This window comes from Channa argus, chromosome 17 (assembly GCF_033026475.1).
Source record: "Channa argus isolate prfri chromosome 17, Channa argus male v1.0, whole genome shotgun sequence".
Taxonomy (NCBI): domain Eukaryota; kingdom Metazoa; phylum Chordata; class Actinopteri; order Anabantiformes; family Channidae; genus Channa; species Channa argus.
This window is the reverse complement of record NC_090213.1, coordinates 4,778-22,450: the sequence shown is the minus strand read 5'-3', so window position 1 is coordinate 22,450 and position 17,673 is coordinate 4,778. Positions and strand designations below refer to the sequence as shown.

The 17,673-nt window shown below is 38.0% G+C and overlaps 2 protein-coding genes and 1 long non-coding RNA gene across 5 annotated transcripts; 1 reads left to right on the top strand and 2 right to left on the bottom strand.

The window, feature by feature from the left end:
• Window positions 1–323: 323 nt before the first annotated feature.
• Window positions 324–11,199, bottom strand: ubr7 (ubiquitin protein ligase E3 component n-recognin 7). Of its 3 annotated transcripts, none has more exons than XM_067481882.1 (12): window positions 10,773–11,199; window positions 7,375–7,500; window positions 7,040–7,173; window positions 6,009–6,069; window positions 5,822–5,917; window positions 5,665–5,718; window positions 5,234–5,339; window positions 4,733–4,794; window positions 2,991–3,155; window positions 1,768–1,933; window positions 1,529–1,590; window positions 324–1,373 (listed from the first exon to the last, which is right to left on the bottom strand). In XM_067481882.1, exons 2-12 carry the CDS (start codon window positions 7,489–7,491, stop codon window positions 1,281–1,283), a joined length of 1,116 nt encoding a protein of 371 aa, XP_067337983.1. In that variant the 5' UTR covers window positions 7,492–7,500; window positions 10,773–11,199; the 3' UTR covers window positions 324–1,280. The 3 variants fall into 3 exon arrangements, with proteins under 3 accessions (XP_067337983.1, XP_067337984.1, XP_067337982.1); XM_067481883.1 differs by having other exon boundaries at window positions 5,291–5,339; window positions 10,880–11,199; XM_067481881.1 differs by having other exon boundaries at window positions 10,880–11,198.
• A 1,171-nt stretch (window positions 11,200–12,370) lies between these two features.
• Window positions 12,371–14,359, top strand: LOC137102397 (uncharacterized). Its single transcript, XR_010911226.1, has 2 exons — window positions 12,371–12,561; window positions 14,116–14,359. It is a non-coding gene; the product is annotated as an uncharacterized lncRNA (long non-coding RNA).
• tmem251 (transmembrane protein 251) lies at window positions 14,352–16,071 on the bottom strand. Its single transcript, XM_067481884.1, has 2 exons — window positions 15,918–16,071; window positions 14,352–15,052 (listed from the first exon to the last, which is right to left on the bottom strand). The coding sequence occupies exon 2, from the start codon at window positions 15,042–15,044 to the stop codon at window positions 14,688–14,690; it is 357 nt and encodes a 118-aa protein (XP_067337985.1). The 5' UTR covers window positions 15,045–15,052; window positions 15,918–16,071; the 3' UTR covers window positions 14,352–14,687.
• Window positions 16,072–17,673: the final 1,602 nt, after the last annotated feature.

The window sequence follows — 17,673 nt, the reverse complement described above, 5'->3', positions numbered from 1 at the left end:
CATGTTTTTATGTCAGTGTGTGAGCATTTGTAAATGGTTAATAATTTTATCTGATAAACACCTGAAAGTCACCTTTACGTGAGAAACTATGTCTCCACAATAATAGACACAGGCGTGGCCAGTTCAACCAGTTTCACCTAAAACTTAAATTTCATTAGTTTTTCAGTTTTTACTTTACTGTATGTACAGGCCAAGCAGATTTAGACTAATCAATTAAAACAATTGTCCTATTAAAAAGATACCAGTCCTGTAAATGTTCTATGACGCGTCTCCTTTTAATAACATAAGTAATAAGGACAAACATTAACAGAAATGGAAACATGTTAGTATGTTAATTTTCTTTTATTAGGACTGGGACGAGATGCGTCTTCGGGAGGCAGGTCTACACAGTCCAAGGTCAAGTCCACAATTATGTACAACTCACCAAATTGCTGTTTTCAAATTTTAAACATAGTCACAGTAAGGTAAATGAGTATGGTTGAGAAATAACTACCGCTAAATACTAATAATTTAAAAATAACTGTTAAAAAAAAACAACTGTTAAGGCAAATGTGATTCACTGGTGAAAGGTGTCTAATTGCAGAGTCGGTGGTTACCAAACCAGCATTTTCTCTTGATGGGTAACCAGATTCAATACTTGTTACTCCAGTGCTCTCTAAACAGAGTGTGCAGTATAACAGGTTTGCTGCTGATTGCTAATTAGTCAAAAAAATCATGACATTGATATGAAATCCAAACCAATAACCCTTACATCTAATTTGTAATACATTTTTCTTGAGGCCGTATACGTACATACATATATAGCCATATTAGTGCAACAGTTACACTGAAGTTAAAAAGAAATTTTCAATAGATATTCTATTATGTTTTTAAAAAAAATTTTGCCCTCACCAGAAATCCAGCGCCCTGTGTAGAACTTTAGGCCCTGGCGATCAAATTCAGATAACAATGGCCAATAAAATGAGAAGTAAATAGAAATGATGACATGCAATGACATTTAAACAAAAAAATGCAGAAACATGTTTCTGACAGTACATTTTTAGATTTACACTGACTTTCTGTTCAATAAGGAGCAGAGTCTGATCAGTGAGACATGAGAAAACTCCACGTTGTTCAGTTTTATTAGTTTGCAGTTCAAAATAGACAGATGTTGGAAACCTCTAAAACTCAAATATATATATAAAAAAAGTTTCAAAATTAGCTGAAGATAACTTTAAAATTATGAGGATCAACACAACACAGGAAGTCATAGGTCATGGTTAGGTAAAGGCCAAAGGTCATCAGGCACAGTAGAAACGTCCAGCATCAACTCGTCTTCTCTTTCGAGTCTGCTGCTGCTCGAAGAACTGACGGATGTCATCAGGAGTCACAACCTATCAGAGTACAGACAGTAATTTCACAAAGTCAAAGCCCATCATAAAACAGAGCTACATCATAAAGTAGATATACTTTTGTTATCCTGAGGGAAATTCAAAAAAATTCACAGAGAACTCAGTGACATCACAGTCACAGCAAATCAGTCACTGACCTTTCCTTCAGCTGCAAACCTCTGTAGAAAATCTTTCAGCTCAGTTTTCATATCGTTGTATCCTAAAATACACACAAACATAGGAGTTCTAGTTTCATCTATAGTAGTACCGTACTGTAATTATTGTAGTACTGTGTATAAATTCCACCTGCTTGACCAGGCTCAGCTTGTAGTACTGGGTAGTACTGCATAACATAGTGCAGTAGAGTAGAGTAAAGTGTAGTAGAGGGCTGTAGTACCATGGATGATCTCGAGCTGCTGGACTCTGTTCAGGTTGTCCAGCGCGGACATCAGAGGGTCATGTCCATCATGTTTCTGTTCGTTGTTTTTTCCTTTTTTCTCATAGGCGAAGACAGTGTCCGCTTCATCCAAAAGGAAAGACAGACCAGCTTCAGACAGACGCTTCTGAGAGTGGGTTGGGGTGATGGGTGTACAGGTAAGGACAAATGAGGTACAGACATATGGTTAAAGGGTAATATTTGCTAACATCTGCTATTTGACATTAATAACTCAAAATTATTTAAAATTATTTATTTAATAGAATTTTTACATTCTGGGAACTTATGAAGTGACCTTGTCAGGGCTGTGTTGTATTTTGACTACCATATCAATACATTTTTGATGGAGTTTTAGATCAAACAATACTATTTACATTGATATCTTTTTTGAGGAAAGCAACACAAAGATTCCTGAAGAAGTTGCTTTTCAATTCATTTTTAAAATTCAAACACTTTGTGTCACTGTACTGAGAGAAACAAAAATTCCAAAAGTTGTACCTTCAAAAACTATTGAAACTATGCTTCTATAAAAAGTCTGAGGTGAAGGACAAATCAGATTACTCATCTGCTGAATACATACATTTTCTGGATCCCATCCCATCCTCACCTTTACAAGCAACTGCTCCCACACTAAGCCCAGCCATTACAGAATTCATAAATAACCATCTCACAACAGGCACTCCTCTCTTGTGGAGAATTACAGACCATCTGCCTTTTTCTATTTCTGGCCAAGACCCTTGAACGATCAGTTTCCAATCAAGTCTCCCCCCCCAAAAAAAACCATCCAGTTCCACATAAAATTTGGCACTATATAAACAAAAATAAACAGATGCAGGATGAACTTCTGGATGAATTAAAGGAATTACCATTTTTATTCATAGAAACTTTATGGGTTCATATATATTAATGAAATAATAAATCTTATTCCCTTATTTCCTCCAAATGCTAATCAAGTTCAGATCTTTATGGACCCACAGTGAGCACAATCAAGGTTCCTTATGTAATAACATTTTCCCAGGATGCAGTCAATCGACACAGGGAAAATCTGTGTTGTCACTGCTGAGAGACATCTGTGTAAAAGTAGCCCAGATGATAGTGATTTTGCACAAAATGACACATACATACAACTTCACAGTGACATCATAATTGGCTAGGCCAATAGTAAGTCAGACAGGTGGTGTTACTTGGCAGGTGTTGCAGCAGCAGAGTTTGGATCGCCACGCTGACGGCCAGAACACAGCTCCTGACTGGACTCTGTTTCGCCCAATCTGCTGCAGCTCCTCCAGCCTGCAGCTAGGCTCCGCCTCCTCCCGGCAGCGCTTAAAGGTGGGTTTGATGATCTCATCGTCCTGATTGATAATTGATTAATGATCAGTGATCAGACTTAGTAATCAATAATCATATAGCACATATTGTCGTTTATTTCACTAGAACTTCTTGAAGCACTAATAACATAGATACAAAAACAAACAGAGTGCTGGAGGACCCTCCTGATGCACTGAGCTCCTATAGCCCCCTGCATGACATTAATTTGGTGTCCTGTTTCTCCTGTAGTTGTGCCCCCCCATCTGTCTCACTCTCTCTATGCCTTTCTACAGGTTTACCAGGCTTTGGAGCTGTGTATTTACTTGCTCTACCGACATGCCTAGTGTTTTGCTGTTGCTTCTTGTTGCTCTTCTTTTCTCTCTCCACTCTCCTCAAAAAGTCAAGGCAGATGACTACCCCCTTTAAGCCTGGTTCAGCTGGAAGTTTCTTCTGTTATAGCCTAGGGCTGCTCAAGACAAATTTGTAGGATTTGTAGGATTCAACAAATCTATATAACCTCGATTTAATTATGTAAACTGTTTCCCACTGGTTTCTTAATTGGCGGTATATAACTATATAAACTTTACAGTTACAAGACTTTACAGTTAAGGGAGATACTGAAACTGTGTATCTGCTTTTGTAAACACAATTTATATCATTTTCACTCAGTTGTCACTTTAATATTTACACCCAGCTTAAACCAAGTCTGTGTAATCCAACAGTAGATTCTCTATTACGGTGTAAACTGCTTTAAGTAGTAAAATTAAAATAAAAATAACCCTGAAAATATGAAAATAAATGAAATAAAATAAAAATATAGATTTGATCTCGTTTGGTTAAAAAATGAATTTTATAGTCGATATACTAGTATTAATATCAAAAGTTTTTTAAACAATATCCAGCCCTAGTGGAACCCCTTTGAATTGCTTTTCAGCTGAGTGAATCATGCAAGAAAAGAGAGAAAAGAGACTTAGGCTGAATTTACACTTACTGCACCTGCACAAAGACATATGGGAGACTTTCGTATGCATTTCTGTTGTACGGCAGGAGAACGTGTCCACGAGAGAACAGGTTTACATTTATCAAAATTGTATTTAATGATGAACTACAATTAAACAGTAAGTATAATGCGAAGTTACCTCAGAGTAAACAAATTACTACACTAAAGTAGTTGAGAGAAAAAGAACCAAACTGGTAAGTTGTGGTTATATTTTCTATTCCCGTCTGCCAACAGCTCATTTAGCTGCTCAGTTTTTCTTTTTCTGTCCTGCCTTCAGGCTCATTGACTGTACCCAATCAGCTCTTTGACGCACATGAAGTGAATTAAAAGTAGATATAAACCATCTGTGGTGAGGAAGTTTTAAGAAAAACGGTAAGCAAATGCTGTTTATTTACAGTTTTTACATATGTGGTCCCACATCTTCCTCTCATGCAAGTGCAGAGCATGCAGCCTTACATGCTTATTAGCTCTCGCCTCTGTGGGGTGTTCTAGCACCCCTACTTGGACAGGACAATGCAGCATTGCGTCTTTGCTGGTGCTAGTTGTTTGAGGTCGACTTGGGGTGTCGCACCCTTTAAGCAACTGCTTTTACCATAATAACCATAGATTTGATCCTCTCACCTTTTCTGGTTTGTTGGACTCTGCTCCTGTTTCCTCCTTCACCTGTACAACCTCACCTGGAACTGAACACATTATTTAATTTTGTCATTTTCTCCTTCAGATTCTTGTTTGGACAATTACTGCTGTTAACATCTTTTTGTAGGAGCTACCTGAATTTCTCCAGTTGAAACACTTTGAGCAGTAAAACTCCTGATATCAGCATTATTCAAGAGCAGATAAATTGAAAGGTGCTGCTTGAGATGTACATTGTTTTCATCAATTTACTTTTTAAGAACATAAGCTGTTGTTAGTTCACTTTTAATGTTTTTCATTATTTTATTTTTTTTCATTATTATTAGAGATCCCACAGCCAGAGATCTCTGTTTGTCTCAAATACATTAAACCAATGTATTTGAGAACATGAAGCTGCTTTTTTTTTCCACTGTAGAGAGAATAAAGATCTCTACATCTGTACAGTTTCTCTGTAGCTCACTGCTTTTATCTGTACTCCTGATTATTTACCTGCAAGGTGAATAGCATAGGTCCACAGGAATGGATTTTTGTTCATACACGACTCACAGATCATTTCCTGCAGCTCCACAGACTCTGGAACCACACAGCCCAGGTGCTGAACAGACAGGTAAAGGGACAGGAACAAGTCCAGGTTTAGAAATTGTTTAGGGTGCATTTTAGGATTCAGATATAGGAACCAGATATAGGAACATGTTCAAATATAACTTCAGAGATGGGAACAAGTTCTGGTATATAGACAGAAGTAGGTCCAGATTTAGATATTGAAAAAGGTTCATTGATAGGAATAGGTCAAGGTTCAAAAATAGAAATTCCTTCAGAGACAGGACCACAATTAGGTTAAAACTGTAGTATGAGCACTCGTTAGTTGTGACAGTGTGTAGGACAGGTGCTGTCACCTGTCCCAGGTTTGTCAGACTCACCCGGCCATGCAACCAGTCTTCACACACCACACATTGGATCATCTCGTCCTCCACCTGGAGACAAACCAGCCAATCAGAGAGAGGCAGTAAAGAGAAGAGCAGACCTGGTGAAAAGCTGAGGTCAGATGTGTCACAGCTGAGGTCAGGTGTGTCTCACCTGGTCATCAGGGTCTGGGTAAGGCCGGCTGCAGGTGCAGTAGAGTCCGAAGAAATTCTGGCTGTATTTATTCAGACTGTTTACCTCATCTTTGTCCTGAAACACAGTTTGTAATCACTTTGTGGGAACACATGCTTAGGTCCTGAGTTAACCTGTGCACCAGGGAAAACACCTGAACCCAACTCACAGGGTGAAGTTTACACTGCAGGTCAGTAAACTTCCTGTTACCGCAGTCACAGCGGAAGTTCCTGAACAAACCACAGAAGAAGAACAAAAATTAGTATACAGTAGTTTTCCAAATGGAATCAGATAGACCTGGAACCTTTGTTAAGCAGGGTTAAGAGATATTTTAATGAAACAAATCTTGGTTCAGCAGCCCACCATGTAGAACAGCCTTGATCAGTTTGTATATAGACAAAATCATTTGCAGAGAATTAAGTTGTAACAGTGACAGAGCATTAATCAGACAGTCAAGCGCCATTTTTACTAACTTAGGAGCACCCCAAGGGATGCCTGCTGCTGACTTTACGGATTGTTCCCACAGAGTGTTTTGTTGTAATTTGAAAAAATTAATACATATATAGTATATTAAAAAAATTAACATGATTTATAATTGGCCCATACAGTGTCGGAACTAGTGATGGTGGAGTTTTAGAATGGAATATGTTTCTGAAGCCATGTCTCCATAACATGCATAATACTGTATTTGCAATGTTGCCACTAGGTAATAGTGCATCAAGTTCTCCATTTTATTTGCCAGGGACCTTACATTTCACATACTGGCCAATGTAAGAAAGTCTTTAAACTTTCTTTTCTTCACTTTCCAATTGAGTTATCACAACATTCAACATTTACAACATCTCCTCAACTTGACAGATATCTATGGTCTTGCTATGAGGGATGTGGGTTAGAAGAGCGCAATTATCTCATCCTGCAGGTTAACTATATCCCTGCTCCTACTGCAGTATGCGTGGAATCCTGGTATGAAAAATGTCTAAAATCAAAACAACAAAACAACACTCCCCACACTCAAAAGATTAAAAACAGCACTCAAGAGACAGCTTTGCAATTGTAATTCCTCTCAGCCATTCTTATTTTGCATGTAGCATGCCTTTTAATCTTAACTTAAAGTGTTATAACTAAACTTACTAGGATTCATATTATTTTTAATTGTGTCTGTATTGAATCTGTTCTGACTTTGACTCTGTACTGACTAACCTCTTGGTGTAGAGTTCAAACAGCTCATGACCCTCATGACACGTGTAGGAACATGCCAAACATACTCCTGCTGGTTGTCCTCCTTTTGGTGTACATGTGTTACAGGCGTATAGAGCCTGACGCTTCACGTAACCCTGAAAAAACACACATGTACATATACACAGGAACATGAGCTTTAGATATTCTCATACATCAGCACAGAGACACAAACTGTTACTCTACTGATAACAAAGTACTGCCGATCTGTCGATATTTCTGTGGCTCTTCCGCAGGTTTTGTCATCAGCACCTGAAATACACAGAGAATTCAGCAATCCTACAGTACCAAAAACTGACCTGAGGGTAAGAGCAGTGATCAGAGTCACTTCCTGCTAAAACAGCTGAAGCTTCTTCCTCCAGCTCCTCATCTTCCTCCAGAACATCAACCAGAGAAACTGTCTGTTCCTCAGTCATCGTTATCCTCTGGTTAATAAATGATACATGAAAATATAAGTAAGTAATTGATTAATATAGGACTAATAAGAAACTCATACCTTGTTTACATCTGTTCCTCACATTAGTTTTGTGCAACGGTTCATTTTGTGTTTTTTGTATTGTTGTTTTATTATTTTAACTGATTCAGTAACACATGTAGAATAATATTCATTAATGTTGACTGTAAAAATCTATCAGGTGTTAATGTTAGAAAACAGGCTGGAAGTAGATCATTATGTTTAACACTGAGTCAGAGACTCACCTGCTATTCACCTGTTATTCACACACAGGATCTTTTATATTAAATTGTTATTAATCCTTGATCTAAATTTTAAACTACAAAAGTATTTTTTGAAAATGTCATCTCCTTAAACATTACACAACCATAAACAACCCTTTCATGTTTACTTTGAGTATGAAAAAAAAATATTACCAAACAATTTTCATTTCCCACAAAAAGATTCTTCCTAATAAGTACCCAACAAGTAGCTCTCAGTTTCAAAAGGGTTGTTGACCCCTTCTCTAAACAGTCAGGCTCCATCATATCTAAAAAGACCTCATAGTTCCATATCATCCCAACAGACCACTTTGATCTCAGAAAGCAGGCCTATTTGTGGTTCCCAGAATTTCCCAAGGTAAAATGGGACGCAGAGCCTATAGGTATCAAGCTCTTCTCCTGTGGAACCAGCACCCATGTCAGATTCTGGAAGCAGACACCCTCTCTACTTTTAAGTCTAGGCTTAAAACCTTCCTCTTTGACAAAGGTTATATTTAGTTATAGTCATGCTGCTATAGGCTTAGACTGCTGGGGGACCCAGCCCCCTGATGCACTGAGCTCCTTTCCTCCTCTCATCTCTCTCTCCTCTCCTCTCAACCCCTATTTGTCACCACCGTATGACATTGTCTTTGTGTATTCTTTCTCCCGTAGTTGTCCTTCACCCTCTCTGTCTCCCTCTCTCTGTCCCTTTCTGGAGGTGTCCCCGGCTTTGGAGCTGTGTGTTTTCCAGTGCGCAGCTACTGGTCCTAACAACCTGCCTGATGTTTTTGTGTGTTTGTTTTTTCTCTCTCTCTCCACTTTCCACTCACCCCAGCCGGTCAAGGCAGATGGCCGCCCACCCCGAGTGTGGTTCTACTAGATGTTTCTTCCATTAAAGGGAGTTTTTCCTCTCCACTGTTGCCTAGGGCTTGCTCAAGGGGGAATTGTTGGGTTTTCTCACCTTTACATCTTTATAGTCTTGACTTTATTCTGTAAAGTGCCTTGAGCTGACCTTTTTGTGAATTGGTGCTATATAAATAAAGTTGAATTGAAAGAATTGAAACATTGTTTATAAGAAACAAAAGCAGGATCAACAACTGTGTCTTAGAACATTGACAAATTTACCAAAACCAAGTTTGAAAAAGTCAAAGAAAAAGAATCAAGACAAAGACAAAATCATTGGTAGATTTCTGCTCCTCTTAGCCTTGAGTGCTTTTCCTTTTAGAGATGGGCAGATGATACTGAAGCTCTGATGCTTCACACCATTTTGATGCATTGTCTCATAACTTGTATCAAATGAAAGAAACCATGTAATAGATTACTTCTAGCTTTAAATGTCACTGATACTTGAGAAAGTTTTTTTATGTTACATATTTAATTTATATGGTTTTCTTGTGAACATAGTTATTTGCATTTGGCTTCATATCCCTGAATGTGTGTGAGCCAATCAGTGAGCCATAAAGAAATTTAAGGTCCAGAGTTTTTAACACTTTGTAAGTAATTATTAATAACAACTATTAACACTATATGGCAATGTACTAGGAAGACATTTGTGGGAATGCTACCACCTAGTACCAACTAATAATGTCATAATTATTACATGTCATTCTTCAATCAGATTACAACTTATATTAACTGTAAAAGTAAATTATTATACATTGACAACACACAGCTTCTTCAGTCTAAATTTTGTAATACTTTGTTTGAATCTTTGTTTTTTGTCACAAGTTAGGTGTGTTGTGTGATAAAAGAGTATCAGCGAGAATGAAAGGAAAGGTGTTCAAGACGGTGCTGAGACCAGAGATGTTGTTAGGCTTAGAGACAGTGGCACTGATAAAGTCAGAGAGGCCAGATTGAGGTGGTTGGACATGTTCAGAGAAGAAATTGTGAATATATCGGTAGAAGGATGTTGAGGTTGGAGCTGCCAGGCTGGAGGTCTAGAGGAAGACCAAAGAGGAGATTTATGGATGTAGTGAGGGAGGACATGAAGTTAGTTGGTGTGAGTGAAGAGGATGCAGAGGACAGGGTTAGATGGAGGCACATGATTCGCTGTGGCGACCCCGGAAAGGGAACAGCCGAAAGCCTCAGTGCTTCATATGGTCTCCACCTTCCATCACTACTACTACTACTCTCCTTTCGGCTTATCCCGTGAGTTCAGGGTTGCCACAGCGGATCATTGTCCGCATGTTGATTTGGCACAGTTTTTACGCCAGATGCCCTTCCTGACGCAACCATCCCCAATTTCTACCGGGCTTGGACCGGCACTGCATCGCTGGGGAGGGGGAATGAGCTGTTAGGGGTTCAGTGTCTTTCCCAGGGACACTTCGACATATAGCCAGGGCCGGGGATCGAACCACTCACCCTGTGGTCCGTAAGCAACTGCCTTTACCAACTGAGCTATAGCCGCCCCCTCCACCTTCCATCACTATTTTATGTTAATATCCCAAAGACTTTTTTATAGTACTTTTATGTTACATTCACAATTAGTAATTTAGTAGATGGCTTCACCCAAAGTTACTCACAAGTAATTAGCAGACACTAGGGACAACTTTAATGTTTTAGTGTCTTCCAGAGGGACACTTTAACCTGTAGCCAGGAGAACCAGGATTGAACCAAGGACCCTGTGGTTCGTGGACGACCAACCAAGCTACAGCCACCCTAATAGGCATAAAATTACTGGAGGGTCATATATTTTGTTAAATCATATGTAAAATAGCTATGACGTCAAACTAAGTCGCACAAAAAATATTCTTCTTTTACAAAGGAGAACAATGACGTCACGTACATCGGACGTACTGTTATCATACACTGTCTGTTCAACTTTTGAACGTTTTGTTAAATTAAACATCAGCATTGTTCACCTTTTAAAGATTCTACTTGGAACTTCTCCGTGTCTTGTCAGCCCTAACCTTATTTCTACTGCGATGAACTCAGTTAATTATCCTTCAGTTTCATTTTTCCTTATCAGCTCAATCATGGATAACAGAACAATAAACCAACAAACCAGAGTCAGGTAGCATCTGGACTTGCTTCTGTTAGCTTCCTCAGTAAACACAACTGTCTCCGTGATCACGCCAACGCTATTAATCCTGAGGAAAAAAAACTACTTACCGTATAGAACTGCAGTCGGGCAGTAGTATATCAACACAATTTTCACTTTTTAATTGTAAGTGCAAAACCGCCAAAGAACTGGACTGTAACTGACAAAATCAATAATCAGCCTTGTTTATTAGTCAGCTTATCAAGCTCCACTAGCTGATGTTAGCTAATAACTTCCGGTTCACTTCCGCAGATCGTAATTGGCGGCTTTCTGGCGTCAAAGGTCACCTAGTCATGTTATGCTAGGGTCCGTCTGCTCGACACAGTATCGATCTTTTAAAGCGGAAGTGTCACTTAGCAGTGTCGATCCCTTCTTCAGCAAGCTACAAATCACATGACCGCTGCGAGCCGAGGTCTCATTACGTCATATGTCTTCTCCAAAGCTGGAGAGTTAGTGAGCCACAAGAGGAGCAGATTAAAGCCAAGGGCTGTAAAAAAATACTTAAAAATCTTTGTCAAGGCGACATACCCAATTTATATTATAAAAAAAACAAAGTTCCAGAAGCATCAGCATCAACATAATACCAATACAATTTTACTATTAAACATATTTGCCTCATCAAGCCTGTCTGTTATACAAACTCCTTCAAATATTGTATTATCTACAGACCAACACAATGACACACCTTTCACAAATAACTTTTATTGTTTGACTATAAGACTAACAGAAAGATGGAATGGTGAGATCCACTACAGACATAAGGTAATGAGGCTTTGTCAGGACGTCCGCTCATATGCACTTCTCAATGACAGCCAGCAGATGTCACCCTTCTGGCTGTCCAATCAGCTAATATTTTCCATAAAACGATAAAATGTCTGTTTCAGCATCTGATATGTTGGTTATATTCCATTGTGAATCAAATATGGTTTGATGAGATTTACAAATCATTGCATTCTGTTTTTATTTACGTTTTACACATCGTCCCAACTTTAGAGATTCCTTCAGCCTTTGAAACCAAAATCCTTGGATGTTGAGGCCAAGTGCTGAAGTTCCTTTTAGTTTTATCCACGTTTGGAGCGGCTATTCAATGTGTCGACATATCAGAAAATCCTATGATTCTTTTCATGTCAATTTAGTTTTTTATAAAACTGAAAACTGAAAAAGATATTATATAAGATCGAACTTCCTCTAATAATTGCACAAATAATCTTAGTAGAGAGAAAAAGTTAATAACATATTATTATTATTGCTACTACTAGTCTTAATAACATTGAAAAAAATGACAAAACAATTTACAACTTTTTGGATGGTTTATAGCATTCATAAAATAAGAAATACTATAGAAACTTTAAGAACAACAGATACAAGATTAAGGGGTATGGTTAAGGTGTTTTTTTCTTTATAACAGAATGTTAACATACACATCATTTGTCAATGTGTTCATGGGTTTGTATAACAGAACACTATATGGTTGAGGTGTGCAGTCAAGCTGTCAGGAGTTCAGAATTTTACCTAGCGTCCCTGAAGGCATTCGACGGTGAGTAATGACGACAGCAATAGGCGACAGTAAAGATGGCGACCCAGGTGTTGTTTGCAGAGTTGAGGTTCGAAAACGGCAAGAGTCAGAAAATCTCCGTTAATGTAGAAAATAGTCTGAGTTCTCTTATTAAAGGGATAAATTATGTGAACACGAACGTATCACAGCTTCTCAGCGAACTTGTGGAACAGGAAAAAGCTCGTGGAGCATGCGTAGGTGAGTTTACTGGCGCTAACGGATTTGTCATTTTTTTTTAAATAGTCAAGTAAAATAAAGGCACTTTCCTAGAACTCAGATGGTTGTGTCGGGAAGGGCATCCGAGGTAAAACACATGCTAAATTATACATGGGAATCATGACTTCCACAGGATGTAGTGAGAGAGGACATGAAGTTAGTTGGTGTGAGAGAAGAGGCTGCATAGGATTGGATTAGATGGAGGCACATGATTCGCTGTGGCGACCCCTGAAAGAGAACAGCCCAAAGAAAAAGAAGACTTACTGAATCAAAAACTAATACAGAATAGCAGGGAGTTTAACAAAAATAACATAAAGCTCGGACTGAAGTAGACAAAGACAGAGAACGGTCCAATCATAGGAGCTCAGCAACACCACAACCATGTCTGGTTGCTTAATACCGTCTGCCTCCTGTGAAAAAATCAGTAGCTTCCAGGTCACCTTATTGTCGAAACTTCGAGCTCAGACTAAAACAAATTTTGCATATTTTTGCAGTATAAAATATGATTTTAAAATATTTAATCCTCCTCTTTTCTCTGGATAATTGAAAGGAGGTGGCACCCCAGAGCCCTATACTAACCAGCTTTTACTGGTGTTCAGTCTATCAAGTAGGCACAAAGTGACAGCAAAAGAAATAATTAGCCTTACTCTCCAAATACTTTTGAAAAGGACTGCACACATAAGATTAAGTGGAACAGAACTCACACCAACACAATCTGTTGGCTCAAGCTTTACACCCTGATAATTATCTTTAGCATAACTTATAAAGGACATATTTATCCAACTATACTGTTACATATAAAGAACCCCTCACAAACTAGTCCCATATGTGATTTCTAAAGCTTTGTTTTGAATAATAGTATCTTAAATTCCCCTTGGGATCGTTAATCTCTCTCTCCCTCACTCTCTCTTAAGTCTGACTCACTGACATTACCAAGACAATTTTTTGGTTTCTTCTATTGATGCTTTTCCAGACTTCTATTGCAGCCTTCAACACCTAAATGTTGTCACTGCACACACAAAAAAAAATCATATTTTAAAAATAGATATACTCAAGTATATAAAAAAACTTCAAACTAGTACTATAAATAAGTATATAGTATTTCAGTAAATGTACTATTACTTTTGTGTTTACTGATGTCATGGGCATTAAATGTTGAGGGAATATGTCACTTTATTACTAACGAGTATCTGTCGACTGTTTTATCATGGAAAAACACAACATGTTTGATATCTAGCATAATGATTTTATTAATTTACATTCTGTGTCCCAACTTTTATGGAAACGGGGATCACAATGTTGTATATAAGTTATGGTTTATACATTTTCTTTCTTATGTGCTTGTAAATTTTATTAATATACAATTGGGCATAAACATCTGAAAGAAGTAACCGGTATATAATTAACCTCCAGGTTTTTACATGATTGTTTTAAATCAGATCTGGGTTAAAAAACATGCTTTAACAGCTGTCAACCCTACAGATATCTTACCTAGCTATGTGGCTTTTTGACTCACCTGTGTTTAACTTGCTGCAGGTGAGGAAGAGGACAGTGAGGAAGACAACGAGGAAGATGATCATCCAAACTGTGACCTACACCCTCCTGCTAAAAAATCCAAAACCTGAAATACTTGCACACTCTGAGATAGGATCTCATCAGTTTTACCTGTCTGAGCTAATAATCATGGTGTCAGGTGATCAGTCACATTATTCAGGAACTTGACTTGTGAAAAATAAAGAAACTGAATTTTTTTGACAATAAAAACATTAAAATCCTCAAATTGACTTTTATTAGTTTATGAATGTCAAAGTTTTAATTGTAAGCAGTTTGTGTAATGTGACTGAATACAGACCATCACAGAGAGTCCTGCTCTGTGATTGTTTGACACTTGTCAGGTATAACCATGAGATAACCAGCCATTCACAGCACAGGATTGTTTGTAAATTCATGACCGTGGTCATAATGGCTGTACATCCTGATAGTACTCAGTGAGGGCACAGATTTTAGTCTTTACAAACTGTGTAGAGGGTGTAAGGAGTGTTTAGGTAGTTCAAAGGCACACAGGAAGTGAAACCATTACTTTAGCTCCAGCCTGTGATTGTTCGTCTTTAGGTGTCAATTACTGATGTTGCTCTGTGATTGACCAGTTTACGGCGGCTGCAGAGCAGGAATATGCAGACAGGAAGTACGCAGTAGCCAACAGCTCGAGGGTCGGCCCTTGTGCAGGAGAACAAGAAGAGGAAAAGCTGCAGGTATGGCAGTAGGAAGACTGACGCCCATATCCACACTGGAAGTGATGGCAGATGGATCCAGGTGATGGCAGGGGGTGGGGCAGTCGGGCTACTTCTCTGCACGTGCTCCAAATTGAAGGTGGGAACCTCAAAAATGTAGTATGTTGCTATGATGCTTAGCAGCAGGAAAAGAACTACACCCACCCATCCCATCCTCTGCCGGAAGTTCATCATTCTCCATCCTGTAATTAATAACAATCATTCTCCATATTGTAACGAATAATCACTCTCTTCATTATCCTATAATAAACAACTGATAAAGTAAAAACATCAAAATGAATAGAATCATCCACTGTCAGTATCAGAATGAATTTAGCTGACTTTGTTGTTATATTCAATACATTCAGAATAGCTGTGAAATAACTCGTCAGATCTACTTTGCCGAAGTCTTAATATGTTTGGCATTTTTTAATCCGTTTTTGTAGCATTCCCTTGGTAAAAGGTAATAGTTGTAAATGGGATTAACCTGACTTTGCTGCTAGAGCTCTTTAGTAGCTTCCATGAAATATTTTGGACACTATGAGTCTACTGTAAAGCCATTTACTACCGTTTTAAACCTCAACAATCTGCATTTTCATAGCAGTAAACATAGATTGACTGTCTACGCTAGACTCCATAGTTTTAGCCATGTTTTTATCAATGATATCAAGTTTAATTAAGTTGTTAATACTATTTTAGAATTTGACTAGTGGTTACTTGTAGACTACTACACCGTTCAGTTTTTCTTCTAGTTTAGCGCCACTGTCAAGCAATAGTAATGTATTTTGTTCTACATGTTAAGATAAATAATATTAAATCAGACGTCAGTTAACCGTAGTTGCAGACACTCTAGACGACAGTCCTTTAATTATTGAGACTACTTAATTACTAATGTAAAGCCACCTTGTTTTAAAGATGACAAATCTGCCCTGACCTGGCCGTCGGTTAACTCTAATCGTCAGCACTATGGTGTTTTCAGCTGGCATCCATCTTATTTGCTGTTCATTTTCACGTTAGCATCTTATATATCGCTATTGTCCTGTTAGATTGTATTTTATCAGGTCTTACCTTCCTTCGCACTAATTCCTTCAAATTAAAAATCTGCTGTAGCCTCTTTCCGAATCCCGGGAGTTCCGGGGGTCTTTGCCTTCGCTTCCTCTTTTGTCACCTGACGCCTCATTATTGCGTCACACAGAAGTGCGGCGCCATCTTCTGATGAACTAACATAAAATCTAGATCGTTTGTGATAATCTGAAATCTTATTTATAAACCTGTTGGTAGAATTAAAACCCAAATTCACGTATATTCCAAAATACACATGAATCTTTAATGAGTTTTTAAGCTGAAATTAACAGAAATTTAAATGATATTTTTTATTAGCCAGTAAAACATCCGTCAGTAGCTTCTCAGGAGAATAAAAAAAAATGGTTGTCTTTAAAATAGTAAAAAAATCAATAGTGCATGTAAACATCAGGTTTCAACTGTATGCAGTTGTTCAGAAGCGGTTTTTCATTGCTTCTGTGCTACTAAATGTTTTAGTTGACACTACAGTAGTCAGTTGTCTTGTTAAAATTATACATTGCTTAAAACTAATGCTTAAATTAACTCTACTCAACTGACACCAATTTTTTAAAAATCTGTTATATCATATTTGCAGGTGGTCACATGTAAGGTCTCAAACCTGTGAATCAACAACCAGATGCTGCAGTCCCTTGTGGAAGAACCAGAGGAGGAAAACAGATTATCCTGAGCAGCTTGGGGAAAAATCTGCAGTGGAGCCAAGTTTGTAAAGGTAGATTGGAGTATTACGTGAGGACCTTCAAGAACCTATATAAGTTTATTAGAATTCTACATACCATAACAATATTTAAATATTTATCGCATGTAAGAACACCAGATGTCCTGAAAACATAAGTGAAGTCCTGACTACTCCTTTAACTCTTCAGCGCAATGATCCCACAATGGTGGAACAAGCTACCAAACTCTGCACGCTTAGCAAACTCACTCCCATCATTAAAAAAACTGCTGAAAACAGAACTCTTCTGCACCTTTCTATGCACTTAAATCTATGTAAAAAAAAAAAAAATACAAAAAAAAATCTTCCTTTCTGTTCTTTCTTCCACTTGCAAATCGTGAAATGTAAACACTTTTCTGATAGGACTTTGCTTTGTTGTTTTCTCTATGACTTAGATTTTTGCTGCCCTGTACCTCACATGTAAGTCGCTTTGGATAAAAGTGTCTGCTAAATGACTAAATGTAAATATAAATGTAATACAAGTGGTTATCCCAAATCATGCTCTTCTTTCTCATCAGCCATTATAGTAAAAGCTAATATGAAGAAAATATGAAACTGGGAAAACATTCGGATCATATTCATTATGCAGACAAGAAGATCTACTTTTAGGTAATAAAAAATGTCCTGGTCATTTCATAAAATATGTGTTTATGATATCTATTACCATGTTTAGACTATCATCCATCCATCCATCCAACCATCCATTATCTGTAATAGTCTATCCATGAAGGGTTGTGGCTGGTAGGGGCTGGAGCCTATACCAGTTGTCATAGGACAAGAGGGGGGTACATACTGAACAGATCTCCTGTCTATCTCAGGGCCAATTCATAGAAACTTACATAGACAGACAACCATCATCCTGGCCTTTGATTTTAGTGTGTTTTGGTTTCTCTTGCCCAACTTCCTGTCAACTGCTTTTATTTTGTAGCACCTCAGCCCCAGTTCCTGTCTTTACTCTTTTTTTTCTTTTTTTGGTCTTTTTACCCACCTCGTTAGTCCTGATGAGTTTCACCTGTTCCCTGCCAGTTT